Genomic DNA, 20,317 nt, shown 5'->3' with positions numbered 1-20,317 from the left:
GGATTCCCCCCCCCCCCTCCATCCCACCCGTGCCAACCCCCCTTCTCTTCCTGTTCCGTCAATGACAACCCCCCCACCCCCCCCCGTCCTCGCTGCTCGCCATGTACACCTTCCCCCCCTACCCTCCCACTTTCTGCCCCCACCCGTGCCTCTCTTCTTTCATTCGGCAAGTCTTAGCCTCTTCTGGTCTTCACCCTCAGGAGGACTCCATGGCAGCCGCTCCGTCATCCCTGACTCAGTCCGTTGTAACTTGCTTATGTTTCTCTGAAGTGGACCTTCAGCTCCTTGCTACGATTGTTGCATCCTTAGAGGCCTCCACTCTGGTTCAGTAGCCGCCCTGTGTGTGGACAACTCAGAGATCTTCTTCAGGCTAGCCTCCTTGGTGGACTTGCAAATATCATAAACATTCATCCTCTAGGGCGTGGCTACTACCAAGTTGAGTTCGACTCGCCCAGCAGCGTCAGGTTGAGTCATGAAGCTAAGCCTCATTGCATTGCGTACGGCCCAAGCCTTCTTTGCACGGTGGCAGCACGGCGTTGACTGCATCCAACCTACTGACTGGGGTATTAGGCTTTCCCATGACAGTCTGCTTCCCAGGCCTTAGGAAGGAATACCTTCCTCATCTCCCGGTGATTGGTGGAGCCATCGGGAGAGTGATGGATTCCCCTCTCCCCCCCCCCCCCCCCCCCTTCTGCTTCGTCCCTCACACAGGAGGCTGGGATTCCATCCCTTCGCATCTGTATTGCCTCACCAGAGACAGTGCCTCATATCATATCCATTCCTTGCCTTTGGGGGGACTCCATCATTTAGCGAGTGAAGTACTCAGGCCTTCCCCGCCAATGTTTCATTTGCAGGTAGATGGGACACCTCCCCAGAGCTTTCTTTAGCGCTAGTCCAGAAGACCGCCTCCTGTGGTCGCCCCCACCCCACCCCCCCGTGGCCCCGGTCCCCGTTCAAATCTTCACCAAGGGGCATCATTCTCATCATGGTACAAAGTTCTTCAAAGTAATACAAGCAAATACTCCAGCTTGCAGCTTGCAACTTGCAACTTGCAGGGGGGCCAATCTGGTGTCGACTCTCATCTTTCCATGGCTTAGTATATCCATGGTACCATTGTATTACTTTTGCTCTCATAGGCCTTTGGGGTCTTCCGTAGACGTTAATATAACTTTCTTTCTTTCATTCTTTCTACTCTTCTCTGTTAAAGTAACGTGGATTGCATAAACTCACATATTTAAAGAAGGCTTTGTTGCTCTTAAAGAAGATTGTGACCCAACTTAGCTAGCCAAAAGTGAGAGCATCCCATGGATAATAAAATTGGGGTCAGGAAAAAACACCAAGAAAGCTACAAAGAAGACGTGGAAGGAAAGATCAGCAAAAAAGGTACTGCCACCACAGAAACGCTCCTGCATTTCATTGAAGACTTCATCAAAGCACCTTTGGAGGTTGTTCCTTTCTTGATGGGGATAGTGACTCAGAACAGAGCCTTAATTGCAAAGCATCTGGTAAGATAACTCCCATGTGTGAACTCGTAGCTCAAACTAGTCCTTTGATGGTGCTACCTCCTAGGTAAAGCATCTAGCAAAATAACCCAGGCATAGAAAGAATATAAGTCCTCTAGCACTACCTCATAGGCAAAGCATCCGGTGAGATATCCTTGGCATAAAAAGAGCACAAGTCTTCTGGCACTATGCGGCCAAGGCAGCAATCAAAGAAGATAAAAAGCCAAGAGAACTTTCAAAGCTTCAAACATTGTTCCTCATCATGGAGCAACAAAGACAAAAAAGATAAAGCCAAAAGGGCTAAAGAACGAAGGGCCAAAGAAGCCCGACATGTTGATGAACAAAGGGCCGAGGACGCCAAACGTAGGGCTAATGAAGACCAACAACGAGCAAACCAAGGAGGCTTGAACAAGATGTTATGCAACTCCAGCACTGGCAGTTGATAGCATCTATGCAAGCAAACATGCAATCAATTCTCCCTACAATGGCACAACAAGGTCTAAGTTCCTCCACTGCCCCAACCACCATCGTCATATGAGCTCAACCAAATTTTAGTCAGTACGATGGCAAGTGTGATCATGCCGCAGTTATGTAGTTTATTCATCAATTTGTGGCATATTTTCCTTTGGCTAAGCTTCAGATCCTCAAGAGAGTCCACCTGGTAACACCTCACCTCTCTGGCAAAGCAGCTACCTGGTGGCAACATTGGTCCACATGTAGACCTGACCACAGGGGATCCTCAGACACCTTCATGTTCGACCTCAAAAAACGGTTTCTTCGTCCCCAATACATGACCAATCTTGAGGATGAGTTTTACAGACTAAGACATTTTTGTGCAAGAACCAAAAAATCTACACCTGGCCTGATTGCTGGGAAATAAAACGTGAATAGGCCAGGCTGACTGGGTAACATGCTCTAATACCAAATGGAAGCCCACCGTTGCCATCACAAAACTACACAGAGAAATACCCCCACATACTGCACAGGAAAGATTTGCAATTAAATTTGTATATATATTCATGCTACATGATAACAGGGTTCAGATTGAAGGTAGTTCATACAGGGGGCTGCTATATTATGGCTAAATGACAAAAAGAGGGACTACAGCGAAACAAAAGCTCGGTCTACGGGGCTTCTACGATGTGAAAACTGGGAAGATCTGTTATTGATAATTGCAATATGGGCTGAGCAAAGTATTTACAAGCTAACAACCCTTTCAATTCTGCACATCAGGTGCCGGTTAGTAGCTTCACGCTGATCGTGGATTGGTCTTGGTTTGGTCCAACTAATCTGCAGGCCGGTCCAGTTGCTGTATGCCTACCCACATGAACGATCTGCCTGCCCATATGGCATGTCCACCTTTGAAACCCTGCCAAGACAGCCCAGAATTGCCCACTTTTCCCCGTGTGCGTCACATGCAGGGGACCAAGGACCTCCGTGGGTGAGTCTACAGTCAAAATGCAGGTTTGCAATAAGTCCTTGTGATGAGTTTGCATAGAAGTTGTTGGATATCAATACTCCACCCTCATATTGTAATGTCCAGGCCTCGGCTAGCTCATGTTTGTATGGCCCCCATTATGAGGAGTAGCCATGGTTGAGCAGCCCGGGCACCTGGCATCCCCGTATTCACACGGGAAGGTGGCCTATGAGGCTAGATGGTTTAGAGATGGCTTCGATTAGATTTGGCACACTACCACATAGGCTACATGCTACACTGGACCGTTATCTCATAACGGTCCACACATGGAGTAGGTAGACTTTACTCTTGGACACCCTCTCCTGACATTGTGGGACCCAAGATGAGCCCGGATGGCTGTGGGAGGTGGGGAAGCTGCTACACAGTTTCTAGTACATCTTTATGGGCCAAGCTACACTGCGAACAGTGGCACTGACTATGACCGTGGACCTACGCAATCATGTCAGGGCCGCCCCACGTATACAAGCCTATATAGATACACAGCCAGCCATCCTCCACAGTTCATCAATCACCACTGATAGAGCAGCCATCTTATGTCGTGCTCGTTGGCCACGCCCACCAGCGACCACGGCATCCTCACCATCGCCAGATCAGAGCCATTATTGCTCGGCATCAAAGGCGCCTACCTCGCTTCTACGACCTCTCCATTCTAGACAGCCCCATGGCGGAGATACTTGATCTAAGGAGGGCAACACTTCAACTGATCAGCATACATGGATCTACCTGATATACATTTTCCAATATTTTCTACTCAGTATCATCCCGGAGTCTTACAATTTTGTTCTTATAACTGTAAGACAATCAGTTTATTGTACTTTTTAGTCTCATTTAGTTGTTCTCTTTGATGAGACACCAACTTCAAATGTACTATCAGTTTTGGTCTCATAGGCCATTATGGCCTCTTAGAGACGTTAATATATCATTTCATTTCATTTCTCCCTAGCTTCTACTAGCATACAGCCTCCATCTTAGCAGTTCCAGATCAAAGATCCCTTCACAACAACACACGGGTGTGGGGATTTGCCATCTATTGTATCACTTCAGTAACACAATATTCTTCTATATCTCTGTTATTGTGCAATTTGGTTTTAAAATTTTGTGCTATGAAAGATCCTTCTCTTGTATACACTGCACGTTATATTCTCTTACAAAAGCATCCAGCTCTAACTCACTAGACCAATGATGCCCAACCTGCCCTTATTGTGAGGCAGAAATTATCACCATATCTTGATCTACAATCCAACCATAACCACATAAAGGCTATGTTTTTGTTGTGACTGTGCAACGAGTTCGTGTAGAAGCATCCAGCTCTGAATCACCGGATCGAAGGTTCCCAAGCCGCCTTTATTGGGAGGCTGAAATTATCACCATGACTTGTTCTACAATCCAATCATAGCCGCATAAGTACTTCTTTTTCTTTTTTGCAAAAAGGAGGCTTCTATAAAGTATGAATAGACCATACAAAATCACAGTTGGAAGCCGACAAAACAAAACCTCATCACAGAATGTAGGGTGATCTCAGCCAATATGGGGCGCTGAGAGAGTCCTATAGGGGTCGATCCCTTGATCCCACTCCCTCATGAAAACAGTGCGCTTTGCATGCACAGATCTGGATGGCCTCTGTATACAAGCCCATGTGGCCACGAGTGTGAATACTATCTCCCCATATAGTATAAATGTACTGAGTGTCGTATATCTGAGTGCCCTCAATAGCCTCTGTGCATCTGGCCCTCCAAGTCTGCCAAGCTGTGATACTAGCATAAAGAATTGTATTTTTTCTGTGGGGGAGATAGCAGATGGGCAGGGGAACACCAAAAGCAGCAGCAGCAGCAAGAAGGGGGGGTGCAAGAAGTGAGAGTGGATAAGGAGCATAGGAAGCAGGGCTGCTGTGGGAGATCACAGAAAGGCTGGGTTACACAAAACAGGGAGAATGGGCAAGAAGAAAAAGAACAGGCAAGAAAGAAAGAAAAGTGCAGGGAGGGAGGGGGGGGGGGGGGAGGGGGAACTGTGCACTAGGTAGAAGAAATTTAGGGAAGGAGCACACATGACGGGGAGGAGGGAAATAGGTGCACAGAAGAGGGGTAAAGGGCGTTTGTTGGATTGGGGTGGTTGGGTGGGTTGGGGGGCGGGGTGGGGGGGGAGCGGGGGGAGACCTGCTCGTGTGAGCTGGCATGGGCTCTCCAGCTCCCTAGCCATTGTTCTCTGCAGACCAGCAAGTTGACTGAAATGATTGATGTAGCTTAACAATATATACATACAATTTATGTAAGAACACAGCTTTAACGGACAGAACCACCCATTGACAAGCCTAACAAATCTTATTATTCAAGTGGGCTATTACAAACTCCAAACCTTGATTCTCTTCAAAAAAATTATTGAGCACTTTAAAACAAGTTTCGTTTTTACTTTCATTTTTTACTCTTATAGGACAGACCTTAACAGCACCATCTTTAAGCAGCTCCACCCCAACCGCCTCTAAATTGAGCCTCTTCGAGTTAGGCTTTCTACCTGCACACGCATTAACTCAGAAGAGAAAAACATGGTATTTTGTATCTGGGCACGACAGTCTATGTGAATTTAAACACTGGAATTTTTGACTTCATTGTTTCAAGAAATTTTAATTATATTCAGGCAGGCAGCAACAAGCGAGAAAGCTATAATGTGGATTTAGAAAAAGATGAGAGAGACTAAAGCAGGTAGTAGTGAGCACACGGCTTGGGTTCCGAGCAGACAAGAAGTCTCTTCTTATTATCTCAAACTTCCAAGAAGGAGCCTCTGACATACATCTTAAAAGCTCTTCAGACTGCCAAATTGGGCGATTGTCAGATGAAGATAGGGCAGTCTCTGGAAAAATCTCAGCCAATCAAGAGGGCCAAGCCATGTTCACACTGCAGGACAAACAGCCTGTGTGGGATCCACATCAGTGCAGGCACAGTGGGCAGGCCATCTAGTTCACATCTGCAAGACCTGCTAGGCATCCTGCTACACGGCACTGATGCTGGTCAGGCAGCCCTTAAAAGGGCCAACCTAGCTCTGGCCAGACAGATCAGAACTGGTATAGCCTTACACTCGACATGGACATGTTCTCGTAGTGAGATAGAAAGGTGGGACACTCAGGGTTAGACAAATTTTATTGACTTATCTGAGAAATTACACCAAGATGCCATAACCCTCTTACCAACAGCCAGCATCACCACATCTGTTTCGAACACTTCGCCCTTATCAGTGTAAGCCTTAAGTCCACCTTCCACCTTCTCAATCTGCAAACTTCAAAGCATCAAACTATTGCAACTCCTACAAGCCCTATATATAGCAAACATAATCTTTATCATGACTACACCCACAGAGCACATACCCCATGGCTTGATCTTTTTCCAAAACAAAGCATTAAGTACAAACATACAGTCACAAACCACACACACATACTTCTGCCATTTTCTACCAGATTAAACTTACACAACACACTGGACTTTGTAGAAAAATAATAAATTACCTTTGTAATATTTGTATTTGGATGTAAAGCAACACCCCGACCTTCCAGATTCTTGGCTACCACAGTCCGCATTTCATCATCAAAACCCCTGTTTTTACAGTCCAAAAAGAAAAAGAGAATACAGCTTCTTGCTACATGCACCCACTTCTACAGGACCATAAACAAATTTGAAAGGGGATAACGATTATAGTAAAGGTATTGAAATTCAGAGCCCACATAGAGCAATTTATAAACGCCACGGGAAAATTGGAGCTATGGTGGCACCAGTTGGTTCACACAAGTGCGCGAAATCAACAAGAGAAACAAAGCGCTTCTGTTGTGTACAGAAGAAAAAAGAGAATATAGCTGCTTGTTACAGGCACCACTTCTACAGGATCATGAAAGGGGATAAAGATCAAATTGGAGCTATGGTGGCACCAGTTGGTTCACACAAGTGCGAGAAATCAACAAGGAAACAAACCGCTTTTGTTGTGTACAGGTCGACTACGCATAAAGCCCTTGAACCTTCACATGCACGCAAAGAGGGAGTACTCTGTCGGGCCTGAATTTGCACTAGAGAAGAGGGCCTTATGCTATTCAACAGTACTTAACTTAAGGCTGGTTTGATCTTTTATGGAAGGATTAGATCCATTCACATCCCTGATGGAAGGGACACTTATGGGAAATTCATGCTTTTTAGGTTCTGGATTTCTCTCTGGGTGCGTGTAGCTAAGGCATGTCTCTGGGTCATGCTTTTGCCCGACTGGGACCCCTATTGTGTGCGTGGACTGGGACCCCTATTGTGTGCGTGGACTGGCTGTGTGGAGACAGTGCCATAAGTGCTGCAGAGGAGAGATGAGTCCGGCTGTAGCGTTCTGTACAGCAGGCCGTACAAAGGGCCCTGTTAGGGCTTCCATACAGGCAGGGTAGGCCCACGGCTGGGTGGGTGGCCCTGCTGGGCTGCGTGTACAGATGTGTAGACACACTACAGAGGTGTGATTTTCCTTAAAAGACATGGGTGTGGGTGTATTTTGGGCATGAGTGATTTAACGTTTGCTTTGCCTAAAACAGGGGGATAAAGAAGCTAATGCTGGGCACATGCTTATTTGGGGGAAACTTGCACATATCAGCCCCCTTGTGTGTGAAGGGGCTGTTGGCAAACCTCTGTGAGCATGTTGTTCTGCAGGAAAGCCAGCTCTTCTTCTATCTTAAGGCTTGGGCGGCCAACTTCAAACTTCAAGGACTCTCCAACTGTTTCATGCTTGCTGATTCTGCATCTTCTTTTAGCGCTCATCTTCTCCAGGCTTTGGTCGAGTTGATTAAATGGTGGACAAACATGATACCATGGGTATGCATATGGACTCTTTTGGTGGACAGCCAACACGTCTACCTACCAGACAGGAGGCCACGGGTGAAGGCCTGTACCAGATGGTGACTAAAGAAGGATCTGCTCGGGAAAAGGGGAAAAGAAGAAGGGTGTGGGGGGGGGAGTTGGAACACCTTGGTGAATTAGTTGATGCTGAGGAGCTCTCATCACCCGTGATTGCAGCTAGACCACACCCACGTAGGTTCTCAAGAAATGGGCCATAGGCGTCCATGTCCACTCTATCACTTGCACTCTGTGTTGGTACTCTGACCACACACCTTGGAGGTAAGGTTGGCTCAAGTGTGTAATATAAGATAAGAATCACTCATAGGCATAGATATCTTGGTGCTCCAAACATCTTTGCTACACATAGTTTATAAGCATTTCGGCCACCGATAGTTTTACAGGCATTTTGGCTGCCAACCAAAATCTATAGAAAAATCCTCTCAATCCATGAGTCTCAATCCATGAGTTGTCATATGTATCCAATACATCCCAGTAAAGGGAGCTGGGAATTCCAATGATAACCATATTTACCAGGTTTTTCAGCTATTATCAATGTTTCCGTGAAACAACTCGAGGCAAAGAACGCACTGCCCCTTGTACAGAAGTACAAGGGTTAGCCTTGTCACCTACTTTATTCAAAAAGCGTGATAAGCACAACAAACTATTAGCTAAGTCAAAAGCCAATATTTATTTTTTTTCCCGAGAAAAGATCCACAAGAAAGACAAAGCAATGAACAAAGCAAGGCAGCCCGGGAGACTCTCCCTAGGTGCTGAAAAGTACAAGCATCAGTACAAAGAACTGAGGGGCTAAATCATACAATAGGAGGGGGGAAAAACCAAACAGGTCGCCTGTAATGCCAACGGGGGGACCCCGCGTGTAGGGTATAGAAAGGGCCGCTGCGCCAGGTGGTGTGAAAGGCCTGGAGCCGCAAGATCGCCTCATCCGAGTCGCCCCGGATGCGGTCATACTGTCCTCGCAGGGTGTGGATCAACTCCTGCCAAATCCCCCCGTACAATCTCTGCTGGTGGCTCCAGTCTCCCCTCAAAGGCCCTGAAACACCGGGCCCTCCAGGTGAACCAGATGGTGAGGCTGCTGAGGAGCTCCCATCGTAGATCCCTCTCCTGTGTCTAGCTGGCGGACGAGAAATCCGGTGAAGGAACAAGGCGAGGCTGGCTCCTAATGAATCTGATGGCCTGGCTGTCCTGCTCCGTCTCATAGCCCATAGCAGGCCCTGACGAAGTCGACCAAGCAGTGGCACCCCACGTATACATACCCTCTGGAGAGAGGGGGGCCAGAATACGCAGCATCCGCGTCAAAAGTCAATATTAATTCAAATAAAAAAGTAAAACCTCTGATCCATCTGAGTACATGCCTTAGTAATTGGATTGTGGATTGCGGAGTTTTGCCAAGCCATTCTCTGAAGTGTTCTTCCCATGGACTACCAGAGGATACTCAGCGGGTGTCAATGTTTCTTCGTGGACAGTTGGACAAGCGGAAAGTGCTAGATCAAGCAAGAGGGTCATCCGCAAGTTTCTTTGCAGGTCTTTGTGTTGACGTAGCAAGGAATGTGGGTCTTCACACTGGACACAACGTGGTCTACCTTGGATGAGCTTTGCTGGGCTCTTTTCCTTTTATAAAAGGGCACTTTATGTGGACACCGTCTAACTAAGGACATTTGTGATGGAGGTGGAGGAGAATGTGGCAGATCTCACCACATGTGCCTAGCCTGTAGGAGTCGGGCAACAAGTGCAGCACGTGCCACGTGGCATTGCATGTGGCAGTCAACCACCATTGGACAGCATGTCGACAGCAATAAATGCTGGTTGTGAGCAATAGTAACAAGCCGACAACATTTTATGTTGGACGACCAGTGACTAGGTGCATATATATACGTGCATAGGAATTCATTATGCATTTCTCAATGTTAGGCGTCTACATAGTGCTTCTCTACACATATGCTAGCCAAGGAGATCTTCAACCACATTGGGCTGCAAGTTGCCGTCCACATAGTGTTTCTCTACACACATGGACTAGCCAAGGAGATCCAAGTTGCTGTTTGCAATCTCAACCATCTTTTTCCATTGTGACACTTTCTTCCTGTATATAATACAAAGAGTAGTTTAGGACTTGTGTGCTATGTCTATTGATTTCAATATACTTTTCTCTCAAACCCTAGCATATAGACACACATGTTCTACAAGTCATTCCACCTTAGACTTATGTGCTTAATGCGGATTTTCCACACGCTATGTCTTGGTGGTCTCGAACTCCACGACCAAGGTTGTTAGAGGCGTCAAAGGCGTTTGGTACGAGGCAGGTATGGTACGTTTGATGCTTCCATATCTTTAAACTTGGAGGTCGTGTGCACACCCTTCAGAGGTGTGATGTGGGCATGTCCATATAAGCCACTTTAGAAAGCGAGTTCATGACCAAGTCTTGGTCAATTTTGGGACTTTTCAACCTTTTCATTGTATTTAGTCAAGGCACCCAATGAGCAGCTAAGTGTGTACACGATTCATATTATTAGTTATTTGTATTAATAAAGTAGGGTTGGTAGCCAACTAACCTATAGGACACTACCAACCCACACACCACTATAAATTGAGGGCTAGAGTTGAGAGTCATTTTCAAGTTAGGCATTCACTGAGTTGTGAGCTAGGACTTAGGAGACAAAAGGCAGCTTATTGTTCCCCGATATACTGTGAGCTTTACTTCAGCAAAGTGATATCATCACCACATCATGAGCAAGGAAGCACCCCCACCATCAAGGTTTGTGTTTACCATACTGCAATTCATTGAAATAGAATAGATTATGGTGTATCTCTATCTTGTCTACTATGGTTTGATCAATTGACATTAATATGTGACTCATAGCGTTAATCTCATAATTAAGTCTTCTACTATTACTTAGCATCTTACATTGGATGTCATATTCTTTATGAATAGCTAACCTCAAGTAATCTTGCAAGGTTGGTTCCAATCTGTGGTGTGGAAAGTAAGATAACGGTTCTTCTTGGTTGTCTTGAGCATGGTAATTACCAGGAATGACTCTGGTCAGGGAGATGCCTTGAGCCAGTACTGCTTTGAGAGCACAAGATTCATCACATAGTCTCTCTCATAATGGCCAACCTGTACCCTATGTACAAAGAGGCAGACTGAGTTTTGCATGAGAGAAGAGAAGTTTGAGAACTTCTAGGTCCAGATTAAGTATCTGAAAACATTTCATTGTGCCCTTAGAAAATTCTTGGAACAACAATTTACTGAATTTGTGATGCGTAAACATGAGGTACCCAAAGGTACTCAAGGTGTGGACTTCGTCTCATAGAAGCATCAAATGCATCAAGGTGTAAACTTGGTTCCCCCAAGGCATCTAAACCCAAGATTTTGGTGATCACAGGAAATGTTACCTACGTTAGATGAGCTGCAGATCAGGAGAGGTTGTAGGTGAGATATAGACAACCACGTAAAGTGAAAGTGTAAGTCCTAATGTGGAGGTTGTTTCTGTGTGGCTCTAGACACGAATTTTTGAGATCTATCTCAAGAAATCCTTTTGGATAAGAAAGGTCTCACTAATTCCTAGTGTGGATAAAGAGTTTCAATCGGTTATTGTCCTTTGGGGATAGTAGAGAGGACTAGTTGATAGAATCTCTATTAGATTGGGACTTGAGTTTGACGTTCTAGAGAATCTCCAAGCTTTCTTGAGATTCTAGTAACCAAGGATATGAGACAACTTATATGAGAGAAGCTTACCTCATGGATTGACCCAATTTAGTGGGAGAATTATCCTTCTTCAAAAACAAGAGTACAAAATCCTTTTCTATGTGGACTCCAAGGAAATTTAAGAAGTTGGCTTTGCTTCAAAATGGTGTAGCGAGTGCTCTCCATGAAGCTTAATTTGCATGAGGACAATTTCGCATGGAAGAGAGGCGATCTAGCCAATAAGAAAAAGTGGATGGTGAAGCCTCGGCTTATTTGAAGCCGGTAGGAAATTTTTTCATCACAAATTTATATCAAAGATTGATTGCTTTTTGCATTTTTGTTTTGAAGTTCCACATACATCAGAATAAGGGTCTCTTGGTAACAAGGGCAAGTTGTAATTCCACCCATCGGTGTAGAATGCTTGGATGAACACAATGCTAATCAATACACTTAAATACACCAAGATTTAATGGACAACACGCACAATACAAGATGAAATTTGCTGAATTGACAAGAGACGCACAATGAGCCGGAATGGCCGACCCCTCTCTCAAATAATGTTTATTGATCTTGGGAGAATCAAGTACATAGTGTCATGGGTATTTCTCACCAGATTTCCATACCAATGCATATGAATAGAGTATTGCAAACAATATGGTTGTCAGTGAAGATCTACAACTCACACTACCCCCTCAAGTGTCCATGTTCCCTACCATCTGCTCTCTATTGTTCCACCAACACATGGTAGGAACAATCTGCAAGAGAGCACGTAGGGCAAGAGAACACTACACAGGGTATGTGAGTATGGAGTCGTGCACCTCCCTCCTGCTATTTGCCTCCATAATTGAGCATTAAAGCTTACCAATTACAAGTAGAGTCGATGACAACGGAAGTCTTCACGATGGAAGCATATGTGTAAGATTCCTCCCCATCCTTCAAGGTATGCAGGAGTAAGAATATCCCTTTCTGATCTTATAATTATTCCCTCTCTAAAATAAAAGAAAGATTCTGTTTAAAAAAAGAAGACCCTTTCCCTAGAATACTTCTTAGGAGTCCCACCTGTTTTAAGGATTCAGAACAATGAGTTCAGAAGTGAAAATCGATGTTTTGGATATCAAGGTTTTGGTCTTCATTCGAGTACGGCCCAAAAGAAGTTCTTTATCTCTTAGGAAGTATAAGAAATTATCCCCCAGATATTGTGGGCCTTATCTGAATTCAAAGAAAGTAAGTGACTTAGCCTACGAACTTCTTTTATCTCCTCATCTCAAAGTTCTTAATGCCTTCTATAGAAATATGTGCCAAACCTAAATCATGAAAAGACGGTAAAACTTCAGTGGCAAGATACCATTGGCTTCTAGATTACGCTAGCTCCTTCCTTTATATAAGTCGTAACTTTTACTTATCGCTCACAGTAATCTTACTTCCATCGATCTCCTTTCTTTCTTAATCTCCTTCATGGCTTGGCAACAGGAATTAGTTTTATCCATGATGATTTCTCACCTTCAAGACGCAAGCGAGTCTGTGAAGAAGGATTTTATAGAACTGTATGAGCGCTCACTTTTTCCTCACCTAGGAACTTCTGTAGCTCAGACCAAATGGCGGACCTATCAAGACATAACTAGGGTAACACCCTGGGGTTAGCAGCACTTTCGTAACAATATCCGCTTGGCCATGGTTATTGAAGCTTTGGGTTTGGGTCCCCGATACTACTGCGTCATGAGATCAAGGCATCTTGGGTTTTCTGAGCGGGTCTTCTTACTAGCGTGTTTTCTTCCTCATCAGAAGATATGCCTTTACCCCGTTTTTAGCTTGCCTCTCAGAGGTCCTTTTGTTAGATCACCTCATACCACTAAGATAGGTGCGGCAATAACCAACAGAATTATTCCCATAGATGAGTTACCTTATACGTGCGCAGCTTGTGAGTGCTGCTTTTGTGATCATATGATAGACGGGCTTATGGAAGTGTAAAGAGTTCTTCTATCTTTACTGTATATGTTCCAAGAATGAATAAAGTTTAAATCTTGTTCTTGTCTTGACCCTTACTCTCTTTGAGACTTTTTTATTTGGTGGTTAATCTTAATTAAATTTTTCTCTAAGTCTCATGTTCGTGCATCTTGCGAAATTAACCCAAGTTTACAAGATGAGGACATCTCACGTTTTTCAAGTAGGAGAGAATGTAAGATTCCTCCCCAGCCTCTCAAGATGTCCAGCATCTTCTCCTATAATCAATCCCTTCTTCAGAAATATAAAAGATCTTGTCTCTGCCTATTTTGAAATAGAGAGAGAAAATATTCTAGAGAGAGAATATTCAGATTTTGAATATTTTTAGATAGAAAAATTTCTCATATTATTAAAATGAATTCCCCTGAAACAAAAATTCAAAAAAGAACTTTCCAATGTGCAATTAGAATTTATTGAAAATGGGTATAAAGGACCTTAGCCTAAGGGTCTAGATTTTCAGAAATTTTTGGATTATGGTCCAATTAAGGTTCCTATGAACCAATAGCATCAATCCATATGTAGGGAGGAGATAAATCCAATTTGTAAAAGAAGATACTCAAAAACGAGTAAATGCTCACATAAGATGAAGAGTTGAAAATGTACAAAAAAAAAACTATGAGCAATATTAAAAATATGAGATACTTTGGGTATTCAAAAAGGAGTAAATGCTCACATAAGATGAAGAGTTGAAAATGTACAAGGTTTATTAGTAAAAAACTATGAGCAATATTAAAAATATGAGATATTTTGGGTATAATGATTCCATTTTGATACATATCTAAGGAAGGGGAGTCCATTCAAGGAGGTGCATATTTCACATGCTTGAATGAGTTTTAAACTCAAAAATAATATGATATTTTTATCTCTCCTCTCTCTTGAATCAAACCAAATCAAAATGGAACCAAACCGAATCAAAAAAGAACCAAACTAGGTCCAAATCTAGTCCACATTCAACCAAACTGAATTTGAAAATTTCTAAAATTCAGTTAGCTTTGGTTAGAGCTTCTCTCTCCTATAAATAGAACATGAGTTCTTTGAAAAAAATAGAAGAATTTTACTATACTAAAGTTATGCTGAAATAATGCTAATTCTTACTATTCTCTAAAACTCTCTCCAAATTGAAGAAATTAGAGCTTCTCTCTTTCTTCAATCCCTATTGGTGGCTCCATCAACATACTTAACCAATTGATTGGTTGGGGACCTCTACCGTGAACAAAGAATCAAGCAATTTGTAAGGTAAATGGTGAATTTTGATCTTTTCTATAATTTCTCAAGGTTTCTCTCTTCTCAATCCCTCTCAAGCTTGAGAAGCTTAATTGGAATGGTTTTTGAATGCTATTGAAGTTAATTGATGAATGGTGGTGAAGAGTTATATAATTTGATGAATGCTATTGAAGTTAATTGATTAATGATAGTTAAGAGTTACATAAATTTTCATTTATGTTTAATTCAAATGGTTTTTATGTAATTTCTCTCTCTCACTCAAGAAATGGTCATACTCATGACCCATTCTCAATCCAAATGAAGCTTTTCATAAAGTTTTTCCTTAATCCAAGATTAATCTATGCTTGAGATCAAATTAATGGCTTTTTTCTATGCTTTTAGTTTATGTATTTCATGAATATTGATGATTCAATCCATTATGGATTAATGATCCAATTAGGGATCATTCTAATTATTTCCTTAATAATAAGCTTTATCCCTTAGAAAAATTGAGATTTATCAGTCATAGCAGCGGAGCTATGGCAAAATTTTTATAAAAATTACGCATAAAATAATTTCATTCAAAGCATGAAAAGAGGACTTCCTACCATATTCTAGGAATTATCATCCTAGATTAATTGAAAGATATTCATTTGAGAAATTGATTTTTATATTATGCATAATTGATTTTCATGCATAGAGGTATGCATAAAAGATTATTATTTTAACATAAAAGTGTTATTTTTATCATAATTAGATTTCATACATAGAGGTATGCATAAAAGATTATTATTTTAATATAAAAGTGTTACTTTTATCATATTTAAATTTCATGCATAGAGGTATGCATAAAAGATGATTATTTTATTATAAAAGTGTGACTTTTATCATAATTGAATTTCATGCATAGAGGTATGCATAAGAGATGAATATTTTATTATAAAAGAGTTACTTTTAGCATAATTGAATTTCATGCATAGAGGTATGCATAAGAGATGAATATTTTATTATAAAAGTGTTACTTTTAGCATAATTGAATTTCATGCATAGAGGTATGCATAAAAGATATGGGAAGTGATAAGATGTGATAAGATGTATATTAGATGAATTAGGATGTGATAAGATGAGTGAAGAAGTGATAGGATATGTATGGGATGAGGTAAGAGATGTATGTGATGAGATAAGATGTATATGGGTTGTGATAGGGTGAGATTATGGATGTGAATATGGAGGTGAATGTATGCATGTAGATGTAGATGTATAGATGTGGATGTGAATGTGGAGGTGGATGTATGCATGTAGATGTGAATGTGAATGTGGATGTATGGATGTGAATAAGGATGTGGATGTAGATGCACGGATGTAGATGTGGATGTATGCATGTAGATGTAGATGTATGAATGTGAATGTGAATGTGGATGTGGATGTATGCATGGAGATGTGAATGTATGCATGTAGATGTAGATGTATAGATGTGGATGTGAATGTAGAGGTGGATGTATGCATGTAGATGTAGATGTATAGATGTGGATGTGAGATGTTGGTGTGGATATATGTATGGATGTGAATATATGATATGTGATGTGAAGGAATCTGAAGTGATGAGATGGAAAATGATGTGATGGGATGAGTACACATATAAATGGAATGTGAAATAAGTACTGTGGATTGATGAGGGATAATGTGGAAAAATGAGAGTTAATATAGAAACTGTATTTGTAAACTGTTTGTAAATGCTGTTGTAAATGGCTGTTTTATGTCAAGAATGCTGGGGAAGCATTTTGACCGTCTTATGATTAAGGTCGTGGAGACCTAACTGATAAAGTTGCAACTGCTGACGGAGAGTCAATGGAGGACGTCTCGCGTAGCAAAGTCGGCCGAGGTCTTGACCAGCCTCGGTTCGATTAAAATGGTGAGCTTCCGGTACGGTGGATGAGGGACCAAGGAAGCGGCCTATGAGTGAAGCGCTAGGTCACCTGCGAAGGATCCTAGAGGGTGCTGACCATACGGTGCTCGGGCTCTGGGTCGCCTAGGATACCCACGCGTGCATCGAGGAAGATATTGGAACAAGGAGTAAGAGTTGTTTTGTGAAACCGGGCATGGATCTGGTTGATTGACCTTGCTGGTCTTCAATGGATGAGTCCATGGCTCTTTATATGGATCTGTTGGTTGATCTTGCTGATCTTCAACGAGAGTCCATCTTGATTTTTATAAGTGATTATATTGCCGAGTATTATGGACTAGGAACTATTGAAAAGGCCCCTGAGTGGACAGGTGGTGAGCGTTCTAGTTGCCAATGATGCCATAGATACTCTGATGAAGGAATGATGGAAAATTTAAGAATCAACCGGATAATTTGGAAGATTGAGATCAGTGGTACTATGGTTTCATTAAAGGATTGTTATGCTAAGAAAAAGGCAATTTCATATTGGGTGTGTAAGTGGTGTGGCTAGTTTTATGTTTGCATGAACTTCCGGCTAGGGGGCCTTGGAACTCTTTTCCTTGGTACCCGGGACAAAACCTAACCAAATTCCAAATTGGATCCCATCACTACAGTGGTTGGGCGGTTGGCTAACCCATGGGATCGGATGGGGTTAGGCTGGACTGATGGATCCGTAAACCGAGACTCAATTTCTGTTACTACGATAGATAAAGTAAATCCCGGATAGTAGTTGTTCTATGGATAGGAATCAACGACTGTGCCTCTTGATGGGAAAAAAAGCGTTGAACCCAATGATCCAAGTGCAAGTTTCTTCCTTGATCTAGATGCAGTCGGACCAGCTTGATCAGTAATGATCTTGACTACCTTAGAGTAAAGAGTTATCCTGGTGGAATCGCCCGTGCTTTCCGGATGAAAGAAGTTTTTTCCGGGTTCGGTTTTGGATAAACCGACGGATTAGTCTCTTGTCCGGATATCCGTGGGCGAGGCCCCGAATGTGGGACCCCTGTCCCACGCGAGAAGTGCTACTTCCGCTGCTAGTACCCCGAATCTGTTGCTCGGTGGGAACAGGGATCTCACAGTATGGAGTGTTGAAATCTTTAATCTGTCACGATTCTTCACGAAAAAAGTCTTCAAGAGGATGAAGGAAATCCTAGGAAAGTTTCCCCTATGGTTCAACTTGAGAAAGGAATGCTGAAATTAGGGTTTTCAACCACAAGACTAAAAATTACAGCAAATTTAAGAGCGGTTTTGCTGAATTTCAATCATTGGGAATGTAGAGGAGTGAATACCACCTAGAAACACTCTTGGAGGCTAGGAAAACATACTAGCAAGCTTGGTTATGAAGTTGTTAAGGAGAGAGTGCAGAAAATACAGCCAAAGTGGCTCATGAAGGGAGGTGCCTAATTCTAGAGAGAGAGGAAAGAGAGACGATGAGATGTCCACCCTGGGTGTCAGGCAGAGGAGACAAGTGAGTTGTGGTGCAAGCTGGGATGGACACATGGCTAGTTGCTCTCTTTGAACAAAGGGGATAAGGTCTGGGCGGTGGACATTGAGTTTTGTCGACCTCAGGACATCAGTGTGTGCGAACACACGGCTGGTCATAAATTATAAGTGAGTTTTGGTCGCCCAAAACTTAATAAAGTGTGTACACACTCACTTATAAATTAGTGCTAGGTTCTAAGGCTAGGTTCTGACCAATACTTACCACCTGTCACATGCCATGATAACCATGTTAGAAGACACTTTCACATGCACGGTTCATAGGTGGCCGTCCCCTTACCCGAAACTACACATTGGTCAGGCAAGCATGAAAACAGCATGCAAATTCAATTGCAGGCAAGCATATAAAGATGTTATGCAATGCATCATTGGTACGGACAAACCCCATTTATGAGACTATACCAAAATAGACGTATTCCAAGCAAGTAAACGAGGTACCAAACCCAATGGAACACCAATCCTCTAGGCATTTCCAAGCATGTATACACCGGTACAAGTCCCAACGGAAAGCCAAGTCCACAGTATCACATGAGTGGCATCAATCCCCGGCATATGAATGCCAGTCCAATGTACATACATAATGAGAAAGCACAGGTGGACCAGTTGGGTGACCAAATGGTGACATCTCCCCCGCGGCTTCTAAACAGTTGTCCGCAACTAAAAGCATCCAAATACGTCTGAAGCAAGTGTGGTGCCTGAGAATGTACATAACACCATTCTCATTTACCTGCTTCGTGATATCCTCCCTTTGGGATGCACTCACATAATAGGCTGGTCTATTAGGTGGTGAGCTACCCGGCTCAAGATCAATGAGATGATCTTCTAGTTGTGCGGATGGCAACTCATCAGCAAAACAATCATTGTACTCTTGCAAAAATTTCAGCCTATCATTACTAAGAGTGTTTACATGCACATTAGTTCCTTCAGCATGATCTTGTACGCAAAAACACCCTTTTTCATTACTTTCTTAATTTGTACATGAGATACAAGGGGAATGGTATCACCCTCTTCACCAACATCAATCACATGCTCTCCGTCTTTATGCATGAAGGTGATCCTGTTGGTCTTGTAAACCTTGCCCGAATCAATGTGGTACGCCAAGGTTTTCCAAGCAATACATCACAACCATTCAAAGGTGCTACAAGAAAGTTTTCATGATCTATATAGCCTTGAATGTGTATACGCAACTTGTCAATAATAGGCATAACCTACACTTCTCTACCAACTAAGGCAGTCCCTGCTTCAATTTTTTTTTTTCAAAAAGAACCCTTGCTTCAATTTGAGGACCCATGTCCCTCTACTTGGCTACAGCATCTCTCCAACGTTCAAAGCCAAGAGTAACTACAAGCAGGCTGGTATGGAACACCAGTGTGTTGTCGGGGCCTGGCCGACTCACGGAAAAACTAGAAGGATTTGCAGGTAAGTGGACCTTACATATCTATGCTGATCCGCCTTCAATGTATAAGAAGAAACCCTATGGTAAGGGGGGCAGATAATTGGGTGAATGGATATGTAAAAGGAGGTAGCACAGGCTGATAAAATGTCCCCATATGCAAAGAAAGCATAACTATAAAAAAAAAAGATTAACACAACATTTGCGTAACTCATATATTTTGACTATGGCTTCAATTATCAAGAAAAGATTGCACCATACCGAAGTGGAGTCTCCTTTCTGTAGAAAAGATCAACTTTTGATCCCATTCCACTGTAAATACCAGCAAACTCAACAGCAATGTAGCTGCCAAATAAAATAGGCATAATATTAATACACTTATACTGAATAAATGATAGCTCATTTTCTTATGAACAGCCAGAAAGGTCAGATTTGATCATACCCGCCACCAACAATCACTGATCTCTTCGGAAACTCCTCCAAGCTTAAAGCCTCGTCTGATGTGATCGCTAGCTCCTGAAGTCAAGAAGAGATGTTCCTTAAGCTGCAGCACTTGTATAATTTCAAAATACTAAGCAGCAAACACTCTTCCAAACAATATTCATCTCCTAATGAACATTGGCTTTCAGACCGAACACTGCATTTAACAACAGGTCCTAACAAACAGACTCATCAAACCAACAAAGCACAATCAAGCTAGGGATTTTTTTCACAGCACCCTGAGGGCTTTAGAGACTCAGCAAAACAGCAGAAGC

At 42.7% G+C, this 20,317-nt stretch overlaps 1 protein-coding gene across 1 annotated transcript in view; it reads right to left on the bottom strand.

The window, feature by feature from the left end:
• The window catches only part of LOC147615582 (glutathione reductase, cytosolic-like), a 115,729-nt gene that overhangs the window by 6,055 nt on the left and 89,357 nt on the right, over positions 1 to 20,317 (bottom strand). The window contains exons 6-10 of the mRNA XM_086779695.1: positions 20,005 to 20,078; positions 19,824 to 19,907; positions 6,473 to 6,560; positions 6,158 to 6,239; positions 5,414 to 5,487 (exon numbers count right to left, since the gene is read on the bottom strand). Coding sequence (XP_086635821.1) covers positions 5,414 to 5,487; positions 6,158 to 6,239; positions 6,473 to 6,560; positions 19,824 to 19,907; positions 20,005 to 20,078 — 402 coding nt within the window. The remainder of the gene's footprint in view (positions 1 to 5,413; positions 5,488 to 6,157; positions 6,240 to 6,472; positions 6,561 to 19,823; positions 19,908 to 20,004; positions 20,079 to 20,317) is intronic.

Source organism: Cibotium barometz, chromosome 40 (genome assembly GCF_041138505.1).
Source record: "Cibotium barometz isolate CiBa-2024 chromosome 40, ASM4113850v1, whole genome shotgun sequence".
In the NCBI taxonomy this organism is placed as follows: domain Eukaryota; kingdom Viridiplantae; phylum Streptophyta; class Polypodiopsida; order Cyatheales; family Cibotiaceae; genus Cibotium; species Cibotium barometz.
This window is presented reverse-complemented; position numbering and strand designations above follow the sequence as displayed.